This window comes from Diadema setosum, chromosome 2 (genome assembly GCF_964275005.1).
Source record: "Diadema setosum chromosome 2, eeDiaSeto1, whole genome shotgun sequence".
Lineage (NCBI taxonomy): Eukaryota > Metazoa > Echinodermata > Echinoidea > Diadematoida > Diadematidae > Diadema > Diadema setosum.
Window position 1 is genome coordinate 2,826,476 of NC_092686.1, and position 27,984 is coordinate 2,854,459.

The 27,984-nt window shown below is 37.6% G+C and overlaps 1 protein-coding gene across 1 annotated transcript; it reads right to left on the minus strand.

The window, feature by feature from the left end:
• LOC140246374 (adhesion G-protein coupled receptor G6-like) lies at window positions 1-25,675 on the minus strand. Its single transcript, XM_072325843.1, has 15 exons — window positions 25,531-25,675; window positions 24,425-24,691; window positions 21,071-21,205; window positions 20,324-20,578; window positions 19,776-19,885; window positions 18,821-19,037; window positions 17,322-17,443; window positions 15,555-15,701; window positions 13,479-13,664; window positions 11,966-12,337; window positions 11,296-11,448; window positions 10,549-10,673; window positions 4,154-4,437; window positions 2,857-2,923; window positions 1-583 (listed from the first exon to the last, which is right to left on the minus strand). The coding sequence occupies exons 1-15, from the start codon at window positions 25,673-25,675 to the stop codon at window positions 1-3; spliced, it is 3,168 nt and encodes a 1,055-aa protein (XP_072181944.1).
• Window positions 25,676-27,984: the final 2,309 nt, after the last annotated feature.

Sequence of the window (27,984 nt, forward strand, 5' to 3'; positions counted from 1 at the left end):
TTACGAATCAATTTCTTCGTTTTGGTAGGTCGCCCTCGGTACTCTTTCTGGGAGAGACCTCTCCACGCTATCGGGGAGGAATCCCTGCGAACTCGAGGTGTTGCTCTGCTCAGCATTTCTCTCTCTAGCAGACGGGAGGAGTCGTCCAGATCTATTCTTGAAAGTTGAACTGGTGTCAGAAGTAAATCCGAAGCTGGAAGCCCGCATGGACTTTGGCAAACAGCACTGGAATTGGCTCTGCCAAATTCTACGCACTTGCGGCTGTCGCACGCAGTATAGCATGAAGATGAAGTATCCCTGTAGCGAGTTAAGCACGGTGAAGATCGCAAGAACAACCAAGCTCGCCGGTTTGATGATGCTCAGGTAGCCGAGGGCCCAGGTGAGGCCCATCAACAGCAGAATGCAGATGGCGTTTTGGAAGCGTCGGAAGCGCTGTCGCTTTTCTGTCTCGTCGATCATTCGACCTTTGACCGTTTTGTTGAGTCGTCTTATCACGCGCACGAAGATTACGAGGTTGAACATCATGATTAGGGCTACAGGAGCTAGCACGCCGCCAATCAACGGCCAAAATTGCAAGAAGCAACTGCAAGTCCAAAGCGGGAAAAAGTAAAACAATCTCATTTTAACCTCTTCTTGAGAAATTTATTGGCTCAGATACGTTTTCATAAACCGGCCCTAGATTTGGGAATTCATTAAGCTGTGAAATGATAATAATGATAATACAGAATCCCCATCGTTATTATATATATATGTATATATATATATATATATATATATATATCTATATATATATATATATATATATATATATATATATACATATATATATATATGTATATATGAAGAGTTTGTTCGCAAAAACCGATAAGTCCATTTTTGAAGATTTTGAAATAAGGTCTCTGTCATAAAGTACAAAATAATACCTTTTAAATGATATATTGGTCACTACATATGAAGGTACATTTTTGAAGTTATGGTCAAAAGAAGCAAAATTTTTCTTATTATTCTCTTTATCTTTCTTGACCTTTAATCCCAAATATCTCCATTTGAAGAGCTCATTTGCAAAAGGGGTTAGGTCCATTTTTGATGAAAATTGAGTTATTAGCATCACTGCACAGAATTCCAGTTGAGTTAGCTACAGTGAAAATTTCAACTGCAGACAACCATTTGAACAGAAATTATCGCAAAATTAGGTTTAGATTTTCCATATACTTGTGTACAAATTCGCACAAATAAACCTATTTTTCTCTAAAGTACTAATAGTGGATCTAACCCCTTTTGTAAATAAACTCTTCATTTGTCAAATATGGACTTATCGGTTTTTGCGAACAAACTCTTCATATATATATTTAAATTATTCTTTTAAGCATGAGTTGAAATGTTTTTTTGTTAAAGGAGACCTCCGGTTGATTTTCAGATTTTTACATTTGAACAACTATAAATTAGTTATACTGAGGACAGAACTTTAGAATTTGTGATAATTGGGATGAAGAATAAGAATATTTTCAAAATTTAGAACATATTGCAATGAACATGGATGATGAGATGGCAGAGTCACCATAAGAATGCATGAGTTGGGGCTCAAGGAAGCAGAACAAAACAAGAAGGCATGCATAGATTATACACAGGTGAACTCGCAAGCAAGCGGTATTGTAATGGAATTACACTGCTACATTTCTGAAACATGTGAACCTCTATGTCATCATCCTTGTTCAGTGTAATTTGTTTAAGGTTTTTCAAAGTATTGTTTGTCTGCTCAAGAACCACAATAAATTCCACAAATCTATACATGGAGTTGTCGATTTATGTACTACATAATGTGAAATTATAAAAATCGTCTGGAATGTCCCTTTAAATTTTCGCTGCAATATTTATTTTCATTAACTAGCCCACAACAACCTCAAGGTTTATCATCACTTATTGAATTCATCATTACGTAATGAAAATATGCCATGTAATTATTTGTACTACCCTTGCTCAGCCACCATTTATCTTTCGCTCAGCCAAATGTATGCCTATGGTAAAATTTCTGAATTATTGTATGTTATGTTTTGTTGGGAATATGAATGAAAAATGAATTGAATCGAACCTTTAAAATGGTTGCTGTTGTTTTTGTGTTGGTATTTTGTTTTGTTTTGTTTTTGATTTTGTTTTTTGGTTTGCATAGCACCTCTTGGCTAGTGTGAGCTTGAATGCTTCCCATAACATCTTGGTGGTGTTTTAGTCATATCGACAACATAAGCCTGATTCAAACTACTGACTGACAATTATATAAATTTGTTTCACAGCAACTGATTTTGTCAATCAGTCGAAGTAACCCCATATATAGCTATACGCCTATTTATATGCATTCGTTGATTAATGTGGAAAAAAGGTAACTTTTACTCCCAGTGTCAATTATTTTCATTCCCTGATTTACAATATGGATAGGCAAAATAAAATGGAACAAAGGTTTTGTTTGGTCGAGGGGTATTCATTTTTCCTATAGGCATAGAAGAGGCTCGGTGATAAAGTGGCTTAGGCTTCGGATATCCTCACAGGTTCGATTTTCGTCCGATGCTTTCGTTCTGAAGACTATACCGATGTTCAGCTCGCCCACGATGTCCCCCTTGACACCGGTTCTTCACCGATATATGGGTGCATTACGTGTTCTCAGTGGCATATTTCTGGGGGTAATTATAATGGCAGGATATCCTGGAAAGACCACTGTTAACTAATAGGGTACCATAGCTAAAGCTAACCAGACCACTTATAGCTGATTTGTTTCCGAAGTAGGCAACCAAGGTGGTCACAAAGTCTACACCGATAAAATTAGAAAGTGCCAAATACTATTTTGTTGGCATGAATAAAACTTACTAATCTGTTTCAGCGTACGTTTGACGCGTCACTCCAGCAGTTATGGCAACGATAAGAAGAGGACATCCTGGATTGAATAATCAAAACGTACTTTGTCTCAGTTACTTTTAGATCAATGTTTTTGTTATCTATGTTAACTGCAAATTAGAATATTTTCTATTAATTTGTCCAGCATCGTCTACGGAAAGAACTTACACCTTTATTATTTATTTTATGTACTTTTATCTTATTATATATTTTATTTTATTTATGTACTTATGTATACTTAGAAAATGGTACGGAAACAAAACTCAGCTACATGCGCACTAAAAAGGCATAATCAAAATAGCAAAAAGAATCATTAGAATCCTTCTACAAATTATCACAACAATGCAATCTTGGCAGGGCATAAACTTAATTCATCATAAACTACATGGGCTGAAGCAACATTTATATAATATTGACTGGCCCTGAGGGAGGTACCAGAAAATATTGCCCAAACTGAAAGCATATTGCCCGAGTCGAAGACGAGGGCAATATGTTTTCAGTGAGGGCAATATTCATCTGGTACCTCCCGAAAGAAAGGCCAGTCAATATCATAATTATTACCTATCCCCCTAGGTAAATTAAGAAAATATGTAAATACGGCTATACACTATATATGATACAGATCAAGCCACATTTGACTACCTGTAGACCATCAACATGTTGAATAATTGCAAAATTGTTCATCAATGTATATCATCCAACTCCAACTTCAAAGATACATGTAGTTGTAACAGGCAAACTTCAAACTTCTGAACGTTCTTACACTTTATTTTCACTTCTCTTTTAAAAGTTTGAGAGTTGTAAAACTGATGGTCACTGTGCAATTACTGATCACAAATGGACTAGTCATTGCCTAGTGCTGCTGTAAGTAGTCGACCTTGTATGAGTTGATTTATCAGCGTTCTTCTGCGGTGCGTGTAACTGACACCCTGGACGTCCTGGATGTTTTCTTTTCGTGGTCGATCGGTGGGGAGAGAGATTCCACTCTCTCTCTTCCCACCTCCCCAAACCGGAAGATTGCACTGTTTGCACATACTGTTACTGTTACGCAGCGACGTGGCGCATATTGACCGCTGACCTTTAACCCTGCAAAATAACAACTCCTGACCTTTAACCCTGCAAAATAACAACCGGAATTGCCTCGCAAAACTCCCTCGTATAGGTAATAATCACATTTGTATCATGTAATTTCATTAGTGTGCCTATGCTATAGGTAGACATGAAAAAATTGTGTTGAAGGAATGCAGACGTTCATTAGTGTTAACCTCACCCCATGCAACCAGCGACGCTTTACGTAGGAAGTAAGGCAGGTAAGTGTTGAGCACACGCACAAACATGACGTGCATGTTGTAACCTTCGACCCCCATCCAGAAGAGGGACGCCAGCATGAAGTAGTGGAGAAAGCCGGCCAGAATGCCGCATGGGATAGGATCAACCTCTACCTTCCCTCGTTCCGTGTCAAAGGTGATCATTACCACAAAGGTCACATACAAGCCAAGGAGTGCGCAGCTCAACGAAATCAAAATTTGGTTTGGTTTGCGTTCTCGTAACTTCCTGCAAGGCATAAAAAAGGTCCCCAAGGAACTACTGTTAACTCCTCCTCACTTACAATCGCCGTACATTTGACAAATCACATCTCAACGTTAAAGGAGCTGTATAGATAGGTGGATAGATATGTGATTTAAAATGGTTTTGATACTGTCAGATGTAATAATTTCGTCAAAGTTAGATGTATTTCTGATTTTTATGTGACAGCGTATATCATTCACACAATGCACAATCTCACCATGTCTTTGTTACCTATGTTATACTGTAAGTATACCGGTATATGACACTAAAACATCTAGGTCTTGTAAATGAATTAGAATTTACACATGCTGGGACAGACAGACACTCATACACACTTATATTACATTTAACACGCCATTATCATGTGAGAAAACTGTAGCGAAGGGAGATAGCAAGGTAATATTCATATCTACTGCGTAGGCCTACATTCAGCGTGCAGAAGCAGAGATCTGATGAGACAGTATACTCCAGTTTTGTATAAAATATCTGCATGCAAGCCTTCCTAAGTGATCAAAACTTCCCAAATTCCAAATTGCAAACATGTGGATCCTATGCACTGACGAATTGAAAACAACGTTTTACAACCTTACTTTGATTCTAAGCGTTGTTGACATTACAAGCAATTAATATGATAAACTGAATTTTTAACTTCACTTGTGATATAGGTTTTCCCGGCCAGTTTCGTAAGTTAGAGTCGTTAAGCGTTGTTGATATTACAAGCAATTAATATGATAAACTGAATTTTTAACTTCACTTGTGATATAGGTTTTCCCAGCCAGTTTCGTAAGTTTTATAGTTTTTGCAAAGTTGAAATTCGGATGTACATGTAAGCATTCAAATTCGTGTTTGGCATGAATTTCCGAATTTGTTCATTCAAATTAGTTCGATGGGAGCGGGGTTCATAAGCACTTCATCTGAAGCATTTTCAACTTTCGTTTTTGATCAATCATTTTTCACAACTGCACGAGCATTCAATTTCGAAATACACATATATACACGCAGTGGCTGTTTCTATCCATCTAATCATTGAATAAGACCGACTTTGTAATCAAAATCATCACATTGTTTGTAATCTTCATTCTATTTCTCGAGCTCAGTATCGAGAAGTACCGGACAAGTCAAGTCACTTCGACGCATTACTTGAGAGCCCGCTCTGGTGCAACGTCATATATTCGTTATGTGTAATATGTTACACCAACGTGCAACATTTGTCACTGTCGAAATATTGCTCTATATCTCTGATATCGTAATCAATATCCGAAATTACGGAGGATTGCTCAAATAAAATCCCCGAGCGAGCCGAAGGCGAGCACGGCAGTGGACAATTAAGAACAAACATGGCGCGCTATAGCGGGAAGCCAAAGGCAACACGGTCTGCTCTTTTGGTCCTGCGAGGAAGAAGTCGCACTCATCCGGCTCTGGTGGGGAGCTCAAGGCAACCCACCCCACTAGCTCGGTGGAAAAGTCACATACTAACCCATCGAAGCCACAGTCAAAGCCACAGACCAGTACAGTGGGTAATAAGAACATTCATCTCGATCACGAATGGATAAAGGTGGAAAACACGATGGACAAAATGGCTGAAGATGTAGAATTTCATTTTCAGGAGAATAACATGTGCTCATCATAATCAGCCACAGTGTCAGAAAGCGTCCGGCATTTTTTCCTCATCAGCTGGATTGAGTAGTGAGGAGTCAAGCTATATAGAGATGTTCAACCCTCTCGTGCGATTCGCAAACCTACCACTATACCACACATAGACCTCGTTTATGAACACTCAGCGAATTTTGTTGGTGGAGACAGCCCGCATTATGCCAAGCAAAATGTGGGAGATGATGCTCTAAGCATGGCTGGTACATCGAACTTCAGGAAATCAATACATGTACTAAAGTACGATACCTCCATCCCTGCAAAAATCTATGCCTCTGGTGGCCAATAAATCTGACTAGAAAGCACTAGCTGAGCTATTTGAGTCCATATGGATCACCAAGAGGAAATCCCACAGGAACTGAAGGATACTTATCGTTCTTTTTTACAAGCGCACACAGGAAACCGACATGCGTGCGAACCATCGCGGCATCTCGCTACTTACAGTTGCCGGGAAGATCTTGGCAAGAGTCTTGCTGACCCGCCCGATTGACCATTTAGAGGAAGGTTTACTACCTGAAAATCAATGCAGGTTCAGACAGGGTCACAGCACAGTGGATATGATTTTCCAGCGCGTCATCTCCAGGAGAAATGCCAGGAGAAGAATATGTCGATCTCTACACCACCTTCGTAGACATGACTGAAGCTTTCCACATCATACACCGAGAAACGCTCTGGAAGATCATGGCCAAGTTTTGCCGCCCTAGCTGCAAAGTTCATCTCCCTGGTCAGACAATTCCATGATGGCATATGCAAGTTAGCATGCAGGATGACGGTGAACAATCAGAAACTTTACCTGTCACAAACGGCGTGATACAAGGCTGCGTCTTCGCCCCAACCCTCAAACTTCAGTTTGATGTTCCTAACCATGTTGACAAGTGCATTTCGTGAGGGTGACATCGAAGTCGATTTTAGATTCAGAACTATGATGAAAAGCTCTTCAACTTACGGAGACTGCAGGCAACATCGAAAGTCAAGGAGGATATTGCTTGTGACTTTCTCTTTGCTGACGACTGTGCCCTGAATGCTAGTACCCAGTCTGACATGCATGAAAGCATTGACCAATTCGCCAACGCCTGTGACGACTTCGGTCTGACGATTAGCACAAAGAAGACTGAAGAAATGCATCAGCCAGCTCCTACAATTTCCTACACAGAACCAGATATCACGGTCAACGACATGAAGATGAAAGTGGCAGATAAATTTATTTACCTTGACAGCACACTGTCACAAAATATCAGCATCGACGAAGAAGTCTAATACACAATTGCCAGGGCCTGCACAGCTTAAAGGCCATATGAAACTGTTGCTTGAGGTTATATGTTAGGAGTAGGACAGGTTATTAAGTTGGGCCATGTTTGTCCTGACATACATATCACGAATATTCCGGGATAGTATGGCTATTGATTCTCCCATATTTTTTTTTTTCGATCCATCATGTGTGGTACTCTCTGTGGTACCATGGTAATGCTAGGCGGTACTGCCCTGTGGTACTTTCCTGTGGTAATATGTGGTACTACCCTCTGGTAGTGGTGTGTGGTAATGACTTGTGGTTCTGTCCTGTGGTAATGTCCCAAAATACCACAGGACAGTTCCTGTGGTATACTGTCCTGTGGTAATGTCCTGTGGTAATGTCCCAAAATACCACAGGACAGTTCCTGTGGTACTGTTCTGTGGAACTGGTCCTGTGGTACTGTCCTGTGGTACGTCCCAAAATACCACAGGACAGTTCCTGTGGTACTGTCCTGTGGTACTATCCTGCAGTGGTACTGTCATGTGGTACTGTCCTGTGGTACGTCCCAAAAATTCCTGTGGTACGTACTGTCCTGTGGTATTGTCCTGTGGTAATTACCACAGGAGTACTACAGGACTTGTTTTGTAAGGGCTAGTGCCATTCTAGTCCTACATAGATCTATATAGTCATCCTATTCCTAGTTAGTCATTGGTTGTATTAGTACATATATACATGTATATTCAGGACGTATCTTCAGGACTTGGTTACAGTAAAGCAGTCAGCTTACAGCCTACGTTCTTTGTCTTCGACGGTGCTACATGTTCCCAAAACTCGGACAACCTACGGGGATCGCGCCTTCCTCTATTTGGCTCCTTCACTTTGGAATAAACTTCCGGATAATGTTCGTAACATACACAGCCTAGATACTTTTCAACGACATGTCAAGGCATATCTTTTTGCTCAATCATATGATTAGGGTTCTTTTGTGTGTGTGTGTGTGTGTGTGTGTGTGTATGTGTTTTTCTTCTTCTGTTAGGCGTTGTCATTGTATTTTATTGTTTTGTATGGTATGGCACTGTATTGTAATGTACTATTTATTTGTACCTTTTCTATTTTCTTAAGAGAGAGCAGAAAGCGCTTTGAGTAGTTTGTAACTGGACATAGCGCTTTATAAGAAATTACTTATTATATACTTATATATATATGCATGTATATATATATATAGGCCATCTATTCGTAATGCATTAAGGCATGGTTACTAATAATACTTTATAATAATACTTTATTATCAAGATATGAAATTGCACTTTCATAACAAAATTTATAACATTGGGAATAACATAACATTTTCATAAAGTTCAAAGTAAGTCCCATCATAAATACTTTGAATTTTGAAATCTTTCATGTATTTTCTAAAATCTAGATTGCTTTTTATGAATATTCATGAGCTATGTAAAAATTTGTGCAAAAGGAGTACCACAGGAGTACCACAGGGGTACCACAGAAGTACCACATGAAGTATCACATGCTTTACATCAGCACTTAGAGGACAGGTTAAGTAATGCAGAATCAATTGCTATAATTCACAGCATAACTCATCTATCTATAATTGTGGAATATGTGCTTTTTGTTTTTTATTCCAGTTGGTGCTGCCTTAAGATTTTTCTGCGTGGTACTCCTGTGTGGTACTGTTGTGTGATATTCTCCTGATACAAGAGCCCGTACAGAGAGTATTCATGTTCATGTGCTCCCAGCTCGGGTAGGGCATGTACTTCGAATGTCCGACGAGCGTCTGCCAAAGAAACCTCTCTACGGTGAACTGATATAAGGCAAGCGCTCTCACGGAGGTCAGCGGAAGCGCTACAAGGACACACTTAAAGCTTCCATGAAATGCTGCAGCATTAACCCTGACAAAATAATGTGAAGCAGCGGCACAAGACCGATGTACATGGCGATCAGTGGTCAGCTCGACCTGGTGTATCAGGCTACAAAGCTTCGTAACCGCCACGGTTACGAAGCGGCTGTTTGGAGGTGACCACGGAAAACAGGTGAAAGAAGTTCAAAACGAACATGAGAGAGTTGCTGGATGGTAAAACAGAGATACCATCCGTACAAGAAAAAAAAAAAAAGCACCAATCCTTTTACGCTCGTCTCGATAAAGCTGGAAGAAAGGAATGTGACTGAGAAGTGCTCCCATCAATCAGTTGAATTTCTGTCAAATTCTTGCTTTTTCTAAATGCCACAGAAAAATGGGGGCATTTGATTAATCCTCGACTTTTCAGAGTTGAACAAAAGCTAACATTACGGGCACTATTAAATGGACAATACTTCAGTCTTGCCCCTTCTATCCAAGGAGTGCTTCATGGCTTCAGTACCCCTCCGAGACGCATATCATACTATATCCCTGTCCACACGAAAATAGATATGTATAGGTTACGTGGGAACAAGTGGCAATTTAGAGCTCTATCCAGTGGGTTGCCATCTATATTTACACCTAGGCTCTTCACAAAACGACTCTTTGAGACAAAAAGGGCACATACTTCTAGCATATTTGTAGGATATACCATTACTATTTGAGAAAATAACTGGCAACAAAAAAGGCTATTATAGCCACAACTAAAGTTTTTGGTTCGTTAGACAACCAAATAAATCAGTCTTAATGCCAGCACAGGAACTTTCATATTGATGATTACATCAAACATTATTGAGTTATTGAGTATAAAGACAAAGACGTTCATATGAATTGAAAAGACGACCGTGATGATGATGATGAAATTAAGATGAAAAAGTAAGAGTTACATCCCAATGATGAAGTGCACAAAATCAGTTTTGCTTATGTGTATTACTAAATTGAATGCTCGATTGTGAATATTAATCTCTCAAAAACTAAATTAAATGCTTTGAAGAACTTACCCCACCCATGCATTAAATTGAAAGTACAGTATGTGGAATTACAAGCCCAACACAAAACTGAATGCTTACATCCGAATATGAACTTTGTAATTGTTAATCTCGGTGCCTAACACGAACTTGAAAGCACTTAACTTAAAATCAATCATACATTGACTAAAATCACTCAAGCACAAAATATGAGTACACATGAAATGAAAATGGTTGGTAATTTTATGAAATTGGCCGGGAAAACTTATTGTATGTTTGTATGAATCACTACTGTAATGACGGTTATATAGGACTGCCGAAAGCACATGTTATACCTGTTCAAAAGATAAGTTAGAATGGTGACTAGCAGCCCCCAGATCGACATGCAACATCCCACGTAACTGATGACTTCTAAGATGAAGTCAGCTTGGTCTGAGATCGCAAGACCTCCGCATATATCCTGGTATATGAAGGAAAATTACAAAGTAAAATAGAATTGAGCGAAGATTTCATCCTGAGATAAATTTTCGTTTGATGTGACACGTAAAGCAGGAGTAATCTTGTTCTGCAATAGTCAGTTATGTATGTTTATTCATGATATCATAATGACTATCAACATCACACTCATTAAACATCAACTTTATCATCCTGCTATGACCAAAGCCATTGCATCTTTGTCGTACAATTCCACGATTTTCCATTCAACTATACAAGAGTAGTAAGTCAACTTTTCAACTATGCACAGCATTTTCGGTGTTATTCTATTTCATTCTAAATGCGATGGAGCCATTGTGTTCTCACAGAGGTAAAGGTACACAAAGTGATTAACACGTTTTTGTTGTACCAATCGTGTTTAATCTCCCTTCATCAAAAAAGTTATGTCAATTATATGAAAATAATTGTGTGTTGGCAGTTGATTTATTTTATTCCTCGTACACAATTATTTAACGTTATCTGTGCTGAATGAAATGATCTGTCTGGATATGTATAGGTCCAACACGAAAACGTCCTTGTCTCTCTGTGGGTTTTCTCATTATCATCGTTGTCATCAGTGTAATCATCATCGATAACATTTGACTCACCATGAGAATACCAAAATTTGTGAGATGGTCACATTCACACTCCGGTAGTTCATCGCTGCTGGAATTGCTCAGTCGACAACCTCTGGTCGACCAGTTACCCGTGCCGTTGTTAGCGTCAAAGTCCCAAAACACACAAATTGGATTCGTAGCATTCTGCGTGATTTTAAAATTTGCATCAAGAAATCATCTGAGGTTTGAAAACCGAAGAAATACACCAAGAAAAACTTATTCCTTTAGTCATAACTGCAGCAGCCTCACTACTAATCCACAGGACAAGTTTGAAGGGGTGTGACGAAGAAGTATCTGCAATTGAAGATCTAGTGCAGCGTTCCTCCAGTCGTTTGCATGTTACCATTTCTCTCATAACTCTGTTGAGTACTAACGGTTACTCCAGTAATTTGTCTTCAATTTGAAGCAACACATCCATCTTATCACAAAAATATTTATTCACCTTTGATAGGGAATAGGCGGAAGAGATGCAAATTTAAGTCTATTTTTATTTCATTTCTCTTCAATTCTTTAAACATGTATTTAGCAATTATCACTTCCTTTTGCCTTTGCTCAATCAAAGATAAGATAGTAATGAAATTAATAGAAACAGAACAACGCACTAGCACGTCAAGACAGATGTGAAGGACTCTATAAAACCCGCATTAGCTTTAATTAATACCTGTATGCGAGGTCTGAAGGAAACTCGGACTGGCTCCTCCAAGTTTTCTATCACCCGATTCCCGATAGACGCCGCTATGATGCGAGAATTAACGGTCCTGTTATAGTCGCAGACACCATTATTTCCATTCCGGAATGAGGATGGAAAGAGAGACGGGTCACGGAAACCCGTAACAAACACGCGGGTTGTGCCCGCATTCTCAACAACCTCACTCGGAATAAAAATGCTTGCTTCCAGCTCATCGGTTTGGTTCCTTGTGATATCTCCCTGCTCAAGACGAAGATCATCGGTTGTAATGGTATCATCAACACCTGTAACTGTCAGAAGAACTGAAAAACCATCCTGACTTTCTTCCGGCTCAACATCATCAACCTTATAAGAAAGAGAATTAAAGAAGTGGATTAGAGAGAGAGAGAGAGAGAGAGAGAGAGAGGTATCAACCCAACGAAAGCGACTACACCTAAAGCCATTATGGATTCATCCTTTGTTAATGGTAAACTGCATCATTAGCTTGGTAACTTGGTAATAAATTTTTTTCCCCTCTTATTTGGCTATTCATATTGTCAATACTTGTCATCCTGACTTTCTTCCGGCTCAACATCATCAACCTTATAAGAAAGAGAATTAAAGAAGTGGATTAGAGAGAGAGAGAGGTATCAACCCAACGAAAGCGACTACACCTAAAGCCATTATGGATTCATCCTTTGTTAATGGTAAACTGCATCATTAGCTTGGTAACTTGGTAATAAAAAATTTGTTTTTTTATTTTTTCCCTTTTATTTGGATATATATTGTCAATACTTCTCATTAATATACACATGACTTGTAATTCTTGGATTTTTTTTTTTTTTTTTATAACGATGAAAACTTATTTTGTATCATACTAGTACACAACAAAGCAAACACACACAGGTAACGCATTATAATGCTCCATGGAAGAGAAGGGTTTTTTTTTTTTATTCTATTTTGCAAAGATAATGATCTGATTAGTTGTAGATATAATTCATATAATTTGGACAAACATGTGACATACGCATGCTTAAAACCAGTGCTGAAATGAAATTTTGACTGGTGAAGAGCTCAGAGATCACATGGCGAGTATTTTCTGAGAGGCACTTTTAATAGCATAGTGTATAAGACGTTTGGTTTTCCACTGGAGAACCCGAGTTCGGATCCCGTCAAGTAGGCCTACCTACACACAAGACGTCATCACCCACCATGTTCCTCTCGAGCCAGGGGTATAAATTGGGATACCTGGCAACTATATAGGGTAATAATAATGACAAAGCCTTGTGAAAGAGTAGTGAAAATAATGTAGAGGTTACTCTAAATGGATAAAGAAGTCCGTAAAGATTGCCTGACTTTAATATCATTTTTTTCTCCGTTTTTCCCAACTTGTATTTTCTGGGTCTTCATTTAATATTTTTCACCGAACAGGTAGATATTAAGGTTAAGACAAGGTTCTCACTATCACAACACTGAATCACCAATGTCTTCACAATGAATGGCTTACCACTGCGGCTACGTTGGGCTCCGTCACTGTTAGCGGTTCGTCTTCTGGGAGCTCGACATTAATCAACTGTTCCTCCATGGATTGCACTACTGTGCTGACAGCACCACTCGCCTCTTGCGCCACTTGCAGTTCATCATCCGATGTGTCTGCCAAGTTGCTGACAATATCCACCACCAAAACCGTCACCTGTTGAAAAATTAAAGCACTTGCTTGATACTTTGCACGTTGACGATGGGATCAATTCTCATTACTCTATATTGGAGATGCGATTTTGTTTTCAAAGTTTAGATCAGAGATAAAATTTGCACGGATGTGGACACACATGCAAGGAGCATTGTCGGTATCTTTTATCTGCTGACCAAATGCGTTTCATGCAAAATGTCAACTTAGTCTGTTAGTTCTTGCAACATTACACTGAGTATGCATAACTTCACAATTATATAGGTTGGTATCAGGACAGATATTATATATGTATATATTACGCCGTATTTTTTTTTTCAAAACGTGTCACAGAACATCAGTATAAAAACTGTAACCTTTGCTTGTAAGCCTTAACGTACATTAAAAGCTTTTTTTTTTTTTTCTTTCTTATAGCTTTATCGTTTGAGCTTCTAAAAAGTCAAATGCTGGTCTTTTGGGAACCAAAGGATATTTGCTAATGCGGAAAAGTGGGATGGGATTGGGGCTACCGGACTGGAAATTCGCTTGTCAAGTGGATTGAAAATATGTTTTACATATAAATGTACTTTTAGTCCCCTCCCCCTCCCAATTAGGAGGTCCATAATGCGTTTCAAGACAAGCGGCACCCGACGCCACGTTTTTAGAAAAAAAGGAGGGCAGTTTATATTTTTGGTGCTACTTTCGGGTTTCATCAGCTAACAAAAAAAAAAAGAAAGAAAAAAAAAGGTCTTCAGCGCAACTTTCTAATTTCACTTCTGGGTTTCTTCAGCTGACAAGGAAAACAAAAAGATGCCTTTCGATCCTGCGCTCCCACTTTACGGTTTCATCAGTAGGTTACCCCCCCCCAAAAAAAAAAAAAAAATAAAAAAAAAATCGCTCTGTACAACTTGCAATCTGCAAAAGCTTAAAGGAAACCAAAACCCAAAGAGAAATGTGGATTGAGTGAAAGCAGCAACACTAGTAGAACACATCAGTGAAAGTGTGAGGAAATCGGACAATCGACAAATTGATCGATGCAAAAGTTATGAATTCCTGAAGTTTTGGCGTTGGAACCGCTGGATGAGGAGACTACGAAAGGTTATGGCGACACGTGTGGACAACAATATAAAGAAAATTTAAAGGGAATTCCACAAAAATTTATTTTTCATGAAAATTACACATTCCATTTCAACTTGACTCTGACATATGTTAAGGGCAATAATAATTATTCCCGCTGCTTTCTGAAATTGGTTAGTCACGTGCTCTTTCATTATGCTGGAAAAGTATCTTTTTGTGCGTGGAATTCCCTTTATGTTTTCTTTATATTGTTGTCCACATATGACGTCATACTCTCTAGTAGTCTCCTCATCCAGCGGTTCCAACACCAAAACTTTAAAAATTCATAACTTCTGCATTGATTGTCTGATTTTCCTCAAACTTTCACTGATGTGTTCTACTAATTTAATGTCGCTGCTTGCACTCACATTTTTTTTTTTTTTTTTTTGGTGCCACTTCCGGGGTAATTTTTTGTTTTGTTTTGTTTTTTGTTTTGTTTTGTTTTGTTTTTTTTTTGGGGGGGGGGAAGTGGTTACACCCTATGTATTCCTATGTATTGTGGCAAGGAAAAAAAAAGTGTGGGGTGGGGCGCTCTGCCCCCACACTTTTTGAGGTGCTAAAAAGTCAAACCCTCCCCCCCCCCCGTTCCGCCAGCCCTGTTATACTGATAACCATATACCTAGAAATATTACAGAATGTCTTTCTTGCACAAGATGGAAAAAAAAAACGGTTGAAAGGTTATTTTGTTGTGAAATACGCATGACGTACACATGGGATTATAGTTTACCAGGCAAAACACCAAACAAAAACAAAACAAAACAAAAACTACTTGGAGAAATGTAAGCAGAAGACTATAAATACCTCGACCTCGACGGAATCTACACTAGCGATATCCTGGAGAATTTCAGAAACTGTTTCGAGCCCTGTTGCGGTGAGAGTATCCGTGTTTTCCGTTATGTCAGCAGCTTGAGTTGCGACCATCTCAGCATTTTGATTGGTCACTACTTCCTACAGACAAAAGAAATAAGACATCACAGTTACTGATTTGTATGGATTAATAGAATGCCTCAACATCACGTACAACGATAATACTAAAAATGAAATACATAAGATGTATTACAGTGATGTTATAGTTTTGGTATGAGACCACAGGTTTTTAATTATTGGGTGAGATGAGAAATCTCTTATGAAATATGAAAAAACATGTTATTCCAAGAAGAATTCATTTATTTGATGAAAATTGGTTGTCATATGGCTGAGATATCCAATACAAAGGGATTCTCATAAAAGGTGGGACCCACGTTTTATTAGGATTGTTTTGTTTTATATTGTTTGTGGATATCTCAGCCATTTCAAAATCGATTTTCATCAAATAAACTTTGAATTCCTCTTAGAATAGTATGCCCTGAACATTCCATAAGTGGTTGCTTAGTATCTCGCAAGAAAAGATAAAAGCTCAATCTTCATCTGCACCAATACTATACTATACCATCTCTGTAATAAATACTTGCCGGATTTCAGATTGACAATGCGAGATAGCAATTTGATCATGAGTTTTCATTTAAGGGTTATTTATCAACAAGACTCATGTCATGAAATCTCGTTGGAGGTTTATATAACTTTATTTCTTTGACACTTGCATTAGCTTGAAATAGCATTGATGTACATTTCCACATCATGATGTACTTGAAAAAGAAATACTGTATAGTGTTGCTTTCATTGCATGGTATTATCCCGAACAATATTTTTTTTATCCCAAACAAATCTACATACAAAGTGTTGCCAAAATTCAAACATGCAAATTAAATCTAATTGAGCTAATGTCATTGTTGCTAAATTCTAAATAGTAAAAGACCCAAGTTCACATTTGACTTACAAGGACTATTAGGCTCTCAAAATGTAACTTTGGTGTGTTTACCTTTATTATGCTGACATTATGTCAGACATCACAAGATTGTGAGGGAAAGAAAGACCTCGCACGTGTGGTGTTGTTTTCGTGTCTTACTTCCATGAAAACACAGAAACAGATATCAGATAGTGCAGAGCAATTTAATCAGAATAACAATGAACTTATCTGAGTGAATGTAATGTCATGACTAGATTTTTGCATTGAATCTTAAAATTATTTCTTCTCAGCAGACAGAGGGCAAATAAGATATCATCTCTACAAAGACTTCCATTTCATATAAGTGGGAGATACTGTTGATTTTAAAGGGGCTGTACAGTACTGGTTGAGGTGGAGATTCAGGTTCATAACATTCCTAAGTGAGATAATGAGAAACCTCATATGGAAAATGAATAGCATGTAATTTTAAGAAGGATTCAACATTTATTAGATGAAAATTGGTTTTCAAATGGCTGAGATATCCTAAAAAGTGATAATAAAAAGCGACAGGCCACGCCTTTTATTAGGATCTCTATTTTTCACCTTGCTTTTTGGATATCTCGGCCATTTCAAAACTGATTTCATCAAATAAACTTTTAATACCCCTTAGAATTGCATGCTCTTTGACATCTCATAGAGTGGTTTCTGAATATGTCGCAAAACGTTAAAAGTTAAATCCTCACCTCAACCAGAACTGTACAGTCCCTTTAAGAGTATTTCAAAAGAGGCCAGAGGTGCTTTACCTGCTGCAAGATTTCCAGGAGTTCATCGGCAGTGAGGTCTCGCCCACAGTTATCCTCCTCGACCCAATTACACGGTGAAATCGTATCTCCTACGCACGTTGCTGCAAGGACAGGCTGACCACCTAGGATCAATAGATATTCGTAATCTTGAAGCTAAAAATGTCTTATTAAATCTCATGCTCTCCCAAAGCTTTGAACGTGAATAGCGAAAGTAGTAGATAATAAAGACAAACATCACGCATTATATATACATATAAATGATTTTATCAAGGACAAAGATAAAGTGATAGACATAATCTGACGTTAGCTGCATTTTTTTTTTATACGTAACATTTATCAGATAATTCATTGAAGATGTGCTTCTGCAGACTATAGTAGCTGGATATCACATTAATCTTGCAACTCACCTCTTTTCATTACTGTTATTTTGGTCTTGCATTTTCCTTATTTTATAGTGTTTTTTAGTTTTCTTGTATTATAGCACCAGTGCGCTTAGAAACACCCGTATATATCCGTATATTATCATTATTATCATTATTACTATCACTTTTTCGTGAGTACTGACGAGTAATGAAATGCCATAAGACTATCACATTATTTAATTCTGTGTGTTTAAGAAGATGGTAGATGACAATACATGTACTTACGATTGATTTTGGTGTCAGGACAGACTGGCCCAACTGTCGCATTGATTCTACTGCCAAGGTCACCGGACGGAAATGATGCATTTCCGTAGCGAGTTACGAAAGTCTTCGGAGGGCATGTGACTGGTTTATAAGGAGATGCAATACAACGTCAAACATGGGGAAAATATTATGCTGAAAGACTACAGCATTTGATGTTCCTGAAACATGTTATTAAGTTGATCGAAATTTACTCCTGGAACAGTTTTATTTTTGACAGCTGAATTAAACTAGGGTACAAACCTAACAATCTCTCTCTATAAATGAACCCGGGGTAGATGTATATACTTCATGGCGTAAAATGTAATCACTGCAAGTACAGAAAGCTGTGTTTCAAACATGTGCTTTCTTATTGCCTCCTATATAGTCTATTTTTCTCCGCAACGTTGTAAGGACTCAAACGTCAAAATGCTGGTTATAAAACGGAATGCACATTTATTAGATTTCCTTTTATTCAGCCCAAACATAGCTAGGATAATCGCACTTTAGTCTTCATTCTTATTAAGTATAATGATGCTTCGAATCTCGATAGGCTTCAGCTGACACTTCATATCATTAACTCATGAGGAGTGAAAGGAAATAAAGGTGTCATTCTCTCTTCTCAATGCAGAACCTTATTCTGAGGTAAATCTTTCAAACTGATTTGTAAGAAACGAATGATACGCATACACACACACACACACATGGCTTAAGTGCCATTTTAGGTTTTTATCAAATGCATGTGTGTGTGTGTGTGTTTGTGTGTGTATAACGTAAATAAGTGTAAACATTGCAACAAATAAAAGGAATATATTAGTAATCAATCTAATTTCTTACCAGTGCTTAACACTCCAATCGAGTCGGGGTTAATCAAACCACCTGAGTTTTCGGCATAATCGGTCAGTATGGAGCCAATGTCTGCGAGCTGATCACCGTCTGAAGTTGTCCCATTATAGAGATAGATCTGATAGTCTGCCACAACGCTTCCTTCTGATAACCCGTTGATCGCCACCGATACTTGTTGGGGAAGCCCGTTCTGAATGGCCGTCTCGAGCTACCCAAAACAGAATAATACCAATGTGTGAGCGTATGAAAAAGAAGATGTGTATGTATCTCTTAAGATAGTTGTACACAACTGTAGCTTTAATTTTTGCACAAACAACAGACACTATTAATTTGATTCTTTCGCAGACGCATACGCAGTAGGCAAAAGAATTTATTCAAATAATCGACCTTGGTTTGACATGTTTGAGTGCAAATTCCTTGAAAATAATTTGAAGGACAATTCTGGATCAGGCATAATTCAATTTCAAAACTGACATGTAGTTTACATGCACAACAATGACAAAGTCGGATTCACAAGAATGAATTCATAAAATGTTTTAAAACAAATTGCCCTCCCCCCGATCCATACTTTTGCTAGTCCGAAAAAGAAGGGAAAAAATCGGACGAAAAAAATCGGGAAAGAAATCACAACACCTATGATTTTAAATTTCCCAAGATTCCGCCTTAGATTCTCCCCGTCTGAGCGGGGGGGGGGGGGGGGTCTTGACTTAGACTCCCCCGCCTCGGTCCTGCAGCCCCCCACACATACACACACTGAAAAACGTTCCTTGGACCCTGCCGTGGTAATACATTTCTACAAACTTTGCAAAAAGCGCCACAGAACGGTAGTCTTCTCTCTTTGATAGCACTTTAAAACTTTTCCTGATTTTCAATGCCTGATGTCAGGAGGATAATGTGAAACGACCAGGAAAAAGAGAATAAAAGAAATTTTACATGACACACTCACAGTATTTTGAATTAACGCAGAAGTTTGTTGGTACTCTTGTGACAGCGGGTTTAAGAGTTCACTGGTAAAGTTCAAATTGAAAGTCGTAGAAGCGACATAGGTGACAACTCCTGCAATTGTAAACGATGTTGAAAGACATTGCTTTAATAGGTATCGACAAAGAATACACACAGGTATAAACTGACATTCACAAACATTCATGACCCAGAGCATTTGTGTTCATGCGCTCATCTTCCGCTATCTCATAGAGGTTAGACAAATCCAAAATTTTCAGAGGACATTGATGAACTTCTGGAATATCTGTGCATCTGTCTCCCAGAGTGAGAGAGAAAATGAAAGGTGGTTGAATAGTGGAGCGCACATGACTTGAAGAGCATCTAACACAAAGCAATAATTATCCCTATTATCTTTGTTTAAGATGTGGGATCTCTGATAAATCGTAATTAGGATAATTAGTAATTGTCTAAAATCATTCATTGTTTTGAGCAGTCTCGTATATCTCTACGTGCTTTGGACATACTTGTCTAATGTCTAATAACTCGACCCACCTTTCACAGTCAATAATGCTTCACTCGTTCTCACTGTTTCTTGATTAGTCCCAATTCCTTGACAGAAATAGTAGCCCTGATCCTCGGCAAGAGCTGGATTGATGACGAGTGGGGATATATTGGTGTTCCCACTGATCACTGTGGTTCCCTTGAACCAGTCGAAACTATCCACATTCGCAAAGGAGCAGTGCAACTCTACCCGACCCAATGCGTCAACTTCTTTTGATGAAGGATTAGTAAGAACCCTGGGTGGCTCTGAAACAAATTGATTTTAAACAGGCACATTCCTGAATACGAGCAGAAGACGGGAAATAAAATGTAACTGTGTTCTTGTCATCTTCTCAGTTATTGTGATATATACACACTCAATTTTTTTTAACTGTGTTCTTGCGATCTTCTCAGGGTAAAGATATGATATACACACGTTGAAAAAAAAAAGAGAAAAGAAGGGAAATGTAAATGCGATCTTGCAATTGTCTCAGAGTATAGTATGTACACACTCAGAAAAAGAGAATAAACAGAAAAACAAAACGAAAGTGAAAAGCTTTTCCAGTTCATATTTTTCATAGAAGATTTTGATAAAAGTGAGTACATTATATACCATACGAAAGGTAATCTAGTTGACTACCAACCTGTCAGGTAAATACAAGAGAAACTTTAGGCATGAGTGAACACATTCTTTTTTGTCGTCCAATCTGAGTACAAATATTACAAAAAAGAAAGAAAGAAAGAATGAATGAAACAAACCATCAGGAATGATTTCTGTATTGCAGTTGATGTCAGTAAACGACGCCGGACAAGTGCAGAAGTAGCTGGTATCATCGGTGGACGGGTTGCAGTTACCACCATTCTGACAGGGCTCCGATAGGCAAGGGTTCACGGCTGGTAGAAAATAAGAGACATTGTAAACATAGTGACATGTTGGGAAGGGGACATTCTAATAGACCCAACCGAATAGTTTTATATCAAAGTCATATAGTTCAAGTCATATATTAAGTTCAAATCAATGGAATGATTTGTCCATCAAGAAACCGATAAACCTAGTTCACCATACATGTACACGAACATTAACTCACTGACTGGTGTTTAGGTATAAACCCAAATTATATAACAGCTGCATATCAGGAAGATTAAGTGTCATATTTTTACATATTTACCTTTATTGCATCATGTCACTGTTTCAAAGAGCTTCAGGAAGAACTATGTATGATCCATAGTCCTTTCAGTTACATATATTATATCTGTTTTCACACAATGCGTGATATATGCGACATGCGACATCTTCTGTTATCTACATTGTCTCAATTATAATTTCACTTTAGATGACAGAGGCGTGCGGTAGGAATATCAGCATCATCACTGACACTATATAATATTATGTCGTAACGAAGTCCTCAGGACCGTCGATTTTCTTTCGTTATAGCAAAACTGCGCAATAGGCGAACAGTATAGAGGTGATAATTTGAGTGGTTGTTGTATCACCCCTGAATGTAACATCAACGATAAATGTAATATCGACCCTAAATGTAATACACCTTAACCCTAAATGTAATAACAACCCTAAATGTAATGCATTTTAACGCTAAATGTAATAATCGAGTCAATCCTAAATGTAATACATTTTAACCCTAAATGTAATAACCAGACAACCCGAAATGTAATACGTGTCAACCCTAAATGTAATAACAACCCTAAATGTAATACATGTTAACCCTAAATGTAATATCGACCCTAAATGTAATACTTTTTAACCCTTAATGTAATATCGACCCTAAATGTAATACTCTTTAACCCTAAATGTAATATCGACCCTAAATGTAATATCGACCCTAAATGTAATACATCTTAACCCTAAATGTAATATCGACCCTAAATGTAATACACCTTAACCCTAAATGTAATAACAACCCTAAACGTAATACATTTCAACCCTAAATGTAATATCGACCCTAAATGTAATACATCTTTACGCTAAATGTAATATCGACCCTAAATGTAATACAATTTAACGCTAAATGTGATAACAATCCTTATTGTAATTCATGTCAACCCTATCAAATATAATACATTTTGACGCTTAATGTTATTACGACCCTAAATTTAATAATCTCATTATAGAGAGTGTAACCAACCCAGAATATCGAGCAAAAGGTCAGGGGTAGGGGATATGACGAAACTTTCTATAGCACTGAGAGCAGCAATAGTTGCTTAGATTTGTTTTTGTTGTTTACCCACGTAAAAAATCACACAGTCTTATTAATTCCTTTGTTTGCTGCAAAGTTAATTAGGTCCATGTGATATTGTGGGTTTTTTTCAGTCTATTATCTTTATCATGCAATCACACAAACATTTTGTATTCCAATCTTCATTCAGTGTTCATGATTGTTTACAGTTTTGTTGAAAAAAGAAAAAAAATGGGCAAAAATTCTTTGCAAGGAAATCCTGAATATGAATATTGCAAGAGAAAGAAAAAACATATGCCTACTGATGATAGAGCGATTAGATTGAGAAAATTAGAAATTAGAAAGATTCAGAAAGATTTCGCAAAACTTTTATGAACCATCATCTATAATAGTGTTTCAATGACGAAATATCTGTCACACATTGACATGGCAGCAAATCACTGTCCGAAATACAAGCCTCATGACATTGTTCATTACTCCTGACAATCACTACTATATTTAGTGACTCGTGTATCACCCCTAAATGTAATATCAACGCTAAATGTAATATCGACCCTAAATGTAATACACCTTAACCCTACATTTAGGGTTGAAATGTATTACATTTACGGTTGTTATTGCATTTAGGGTTAAGGTGTATTACATTTAGGGTCGATATTACATTTAGGGTTAAAAAGTATTACATTTAGGGTCGATATTACATTTAGGGTTGACATGTATTACATTTAGGGTTGTAATTACATTTAGGGTTGTCTCCGGTTATTACATTTAGGGTTAAAATGTATTACATTTAGGGTTGACTCGATTATTACATTTAGCGTTAAAATGTATTACATTTAGGGTTAAGGACTGTACATTTAGGGTCGATATTACATTTAGCATTGATATTACAATTAGGGGTGATACAACACGAAACTGGGGCAAATGGCCGTCGGGAAGGTACACGAAATATATTTAAAAATGCCCGTAAAGCAAAAAGAAATAGATGTCTTTTTTATCATCTTTGAGTCACCATTTGTATCATTGACTTTCCTATGATATATGAATGCATGAGTAAGACAAACTGACTTTGAGCAAAGTCTAAACTGTCAACAGTTCAGACTTCGTTCAAAGTCTTGCAAAGAATTTTTGCCCATTTTTTTTCTTTTTCAACAAAACTGTAAACAATCATGAACACTGAATAAAGATTGGAATACAAAATGTTTGTGTGATTGTATGATAAAGGTAATAGATTTAAAAACTATGTCACATGGATCTAATTAACTTTGCAGCAAACAAAGGAATTAAAAAAAACCATGTGATTTTTACCTGGGTAAACAACAAAAACAAATCTAAGCAACTATTGCTGCTCTTGAGTGCTATAGAAAGTTGCGTCATATCCTCTACCCCCTGACCTTTTGTTCGAAATTCTGCGTTGGTTACACTCTCTAAAATGAGGTGTATTAAATTTAGGGTCGTAATTATATTAAGCGTTAAAATGTATAACATTTAATAGGGTTGACATGAATTACATTTAGGATTGTTATTACATTTAGAGTTAAAATGTATTACATTTTGGGTTGTTATTACATTTAGCGTTAAGATGTATTACATTTAGGGTCGATATTACATTTAGTGTTAAGATGTATTACATTTAGGGTCGATATTACATTTAGGGTTGATATTACATTTAGGGGTGATACAGTTGTAACTGGAGTGTACAATATAATATTTTTTATATATATATATATATATAATATTGAAACAAGGAAGAGAAAAATGACCAGAAACAAATTTGAAAACCCATTTTCTTTGCTCAAAGTTTTCACTATATATTATATATATAAATATATATATACACACACACACACATTATAAACTGTATATGTATATATCATTATTACTAGTGCTCTGAAATGCAGCAGTGACATACACTTACCCTCGCAAAAAATTCCGTTGCCTTGGAAACCGTCGGAGCAGGTGCACACAAAACTTCCAGGAAAGTTGTTGCATACGGCATTTACGTCGCATGGACTAGGATTTGCGTTGCACTCCTGTATGTCGACGCAGGAGTAAGTCACCGTCCCTTCGCTCTCTGTCTGTTGTGTGGTAAAACCCGCGTTGCAGTGGCAGGAGAATGAATTGAACGCACTGGTGCAGGTGGCAACGGTCGGGCAGGGAGAGAAAGTCTTACAGAAATCGATTTCTGAGGAAAATATCGGGAAAGGAATATAATATCTTGTTCATGCGGTATAACTTTTTTTTTTATAACGATAATATGCACTAACGAGCTCTCAAAGGGCATACCGACTCTACAAAGGCCCAGTCATTTTAAACTTCGCAGTTCTTACAATCTCTCAGCCAGCGCTAGCAATTCAAAATGGCTGCTTTTTTACTTTTGGCCCCCCAAAATTGTAAATTTTCATAGGATTAAGACATAACATATCAATTCCAGTAACTAGTGAGTTGACTTTATGCTAAATGGGGGAACGACCCCAAACCCTGTGGCTCACCAAGGTTAGAACTGACGAAAGTAAGCGCACAGGGATATCAAGCTACTATATGGCATAATGCTAATTAGAAACTAATGAGAAACTGAAATTTCCACAGATCAACTACAGAAGATTCGGGCAGCCGCACGTTTCAGTTAGGGGAATTTAAACAGTAAGTATATCCAACGTAGTTGAATGATTGTGTACAAGCAAACAAAATTAAGTTTCATTATTGAAACATGACATGAGACATGTAAGAACTTTAATATCTGTATTTCACAAACATATATGCCTTTCACTGTATGGAGTCAGCACGCGTTGTATTTCTCTAATCTAATGCAATGATGCATCTCTGGTTTCTGCAATTCATTTCATGACATGCAGTATATGTCTTCTGTCCCACAAAATATCCCCCCCCGTAATGTTAGTATTGGTTAAGATGCGGATTGAGTTCATTACTAAAACAAACAAAAAACAAAAAACCCACAAAAACCCAACAAAAAACCCCACCAAAAAACAAACAAACAGAAGAACCAAAACGGACTGAGCTTACCTTCACAAACAGGCAGCTCTGCTGACAGCATAGAATCTTCTTGACATCGTACTGTTGGATTGCCAACAAGTGCATATCCGTCCTGACAGGAATATTCACACAAGGTGTTGTAGTTTATTTCAGAATATTCCTCGCAACCAGACATCGCAGTGGTAAGATTTGCAGGGAATGATGGGATTGAACACGTCACGACTGTGTGAAAGGTAAATTAGTACACATTGCATGGTGAAGAAAAGAGTGAATGGATGCTTGTATTATACATTGATGTTTCACATGCAAAAACAAACAAACAAACAAACAAACAAACAAACAAACAAACAAACAAAACCCTGTTCAACATTCACTACCTTGCCTGTCACAAAGAACACTGCCGGACAGCAAACAAAACATACCGACAAGACACAAACCTTATGAATAATAATGACATCACTTTGCTCAAGGACAAAAATCTTTAACCCTAAATGAATGACGCAAGTAGTTTGCTAATATGGCAGTTGCGCAGTCAAGCCTAACATAGCACCAACAAACCGTGGTATAATAATTATGTTGGCTCAATCCGCATCGCCTTAAGGATGACTTACTTGCACATGTCGGTAGAGACGCCGAGAAGCTCCCGTCAGCTTGGCAACGTAATGTCGAATCACCAATCAATGTGTAGCCCGTTTGGCAGGAAAAGCTACAGGTTGTGTCGAAAACCACTGTTTGCCTCTCCGAGCAAGACGATGATATAAGACGCGGGGGGAACTGTGGCAATTCACAGGTTGGTACTGTGCGGTACGAATTAAGAGATTCTTAATTTCACGTTCATCCATTAAAGTTGTGTAATTATTATACGGCTGGAAGCTCGAGCGCTCGTTGTGTGTGTGTGTGTTTTTCTTTTTCGTCCATTATTAGCAGAAAAAAAATATCGCGGTAAGAGCATACACTCACACGAATCTTAAAATTCATCATCCAAAAGATACTTGTTACTGGGATTTTTGAAATTACAATTAAGGATGTCAAACAATATGTCATTCTGTTTAAAGATCTAAGGAAAAAAAGAAAAATGTTAAGAAACAAAAAAAAAAGTTTAAGGTATTCGAGAGCTTCGTCGAAATTTCTTTGGTAATTAGTTTTTGTGAGGAGTTTTTTTTTTTTTTTTTTTTTTTAGATATGCAAACACAGGGTGATTGTGAGATCAAAGAGGACTGGATTGGAAGTAAGGGAAATGTTCCTTTGTGTTTGAAAATTGAAAGTTTACACGATTAATTGACGAAAAATATACTTACTTTGATTAGAAAACGTATTTATGGACGTTATGTAGATATAATCATCCCGTTTGATTTGTAGGTAATATTGTTGAATGTTCCAATTACCACACAATCATCTAATACTTGAGAAAATGTGAGCGACCGGTAATATTTCAGGAGTGTTTGCACACTCCAACTACACTGAAAAATAGTACAACACTGGGATGTCACGGGTTCCCGGAGGAGTTTTACAATATTTTTTTTCTTTTTCAGGATCTAGGAAAATTTTGGTAGATAGTTTCAAATTGTCCAATGTGGTCGATTATCCGCTGATCAGAAGATAGCTGTCATAACTCTCGTGCAGAGAAAAACAACTTGGAGACCGATTTCTGTACTGGTTATATCAAAGTTGTTAGCAAAATGCGTTGTAATCACTAATAAATGGTGATCAAATTGGTTTATAAAAAGGAAAGATTATTCTGCCATCTGCAGCAATGATACAATTGCACTAATTCCGGGAAAAAATGTTACGAACTAAATCGGCAATCCTTGCCAGTACTTTGAAGAGAGCTTTGCAGTGCCATTATTTCGGTATACCTCATTTTAAGGTATATGTTGCATGTTGGTTGAAGTAGTACTAGCCTGTTGGAATCGTAGTTGTTTTACTACGCGCTGGAGTTGTCGATATTGGTGGTGTCGACTGCGTGATTGCAACTGGGGTAGTGCCTTCTGATGTTTGAAAAACCCACCAAAAAATAAAACACAAAAACCAGAAGAACCAAAACGGACTGAGCTTACCTTCACAAACAGGCAGCTCTGCTGACAGCATAGAATCTTCTCGACATCCTACTGTTGGATTGCCAACAAGTGCATACCCGTCTTGACAGGAATATTCACACAATGTGTCGTAGTCTATTTCAGAATATTCCTCGCAACCGGAGATTGCAGTAGTAAGATTTGCAGGGAATGATGGGATTGAACACGTCACGACTGTGAGAAAGGTAAATTAGTACACATTGCATGGTGAAGAAAAGAGTGAATGGATGCTTGTATTATACATTGATGTTTCACATGCAAAAACAAACAAACAAACAAACAAACAAACAAACAAACAAACAAAACCCTGTTCAACATTCACTACCTTGCCTGTCACAAAGAACACTGCCGGACAACAAACAAAACATACCGACAAGACACAAACCTGATGAATAATAATGACATCACT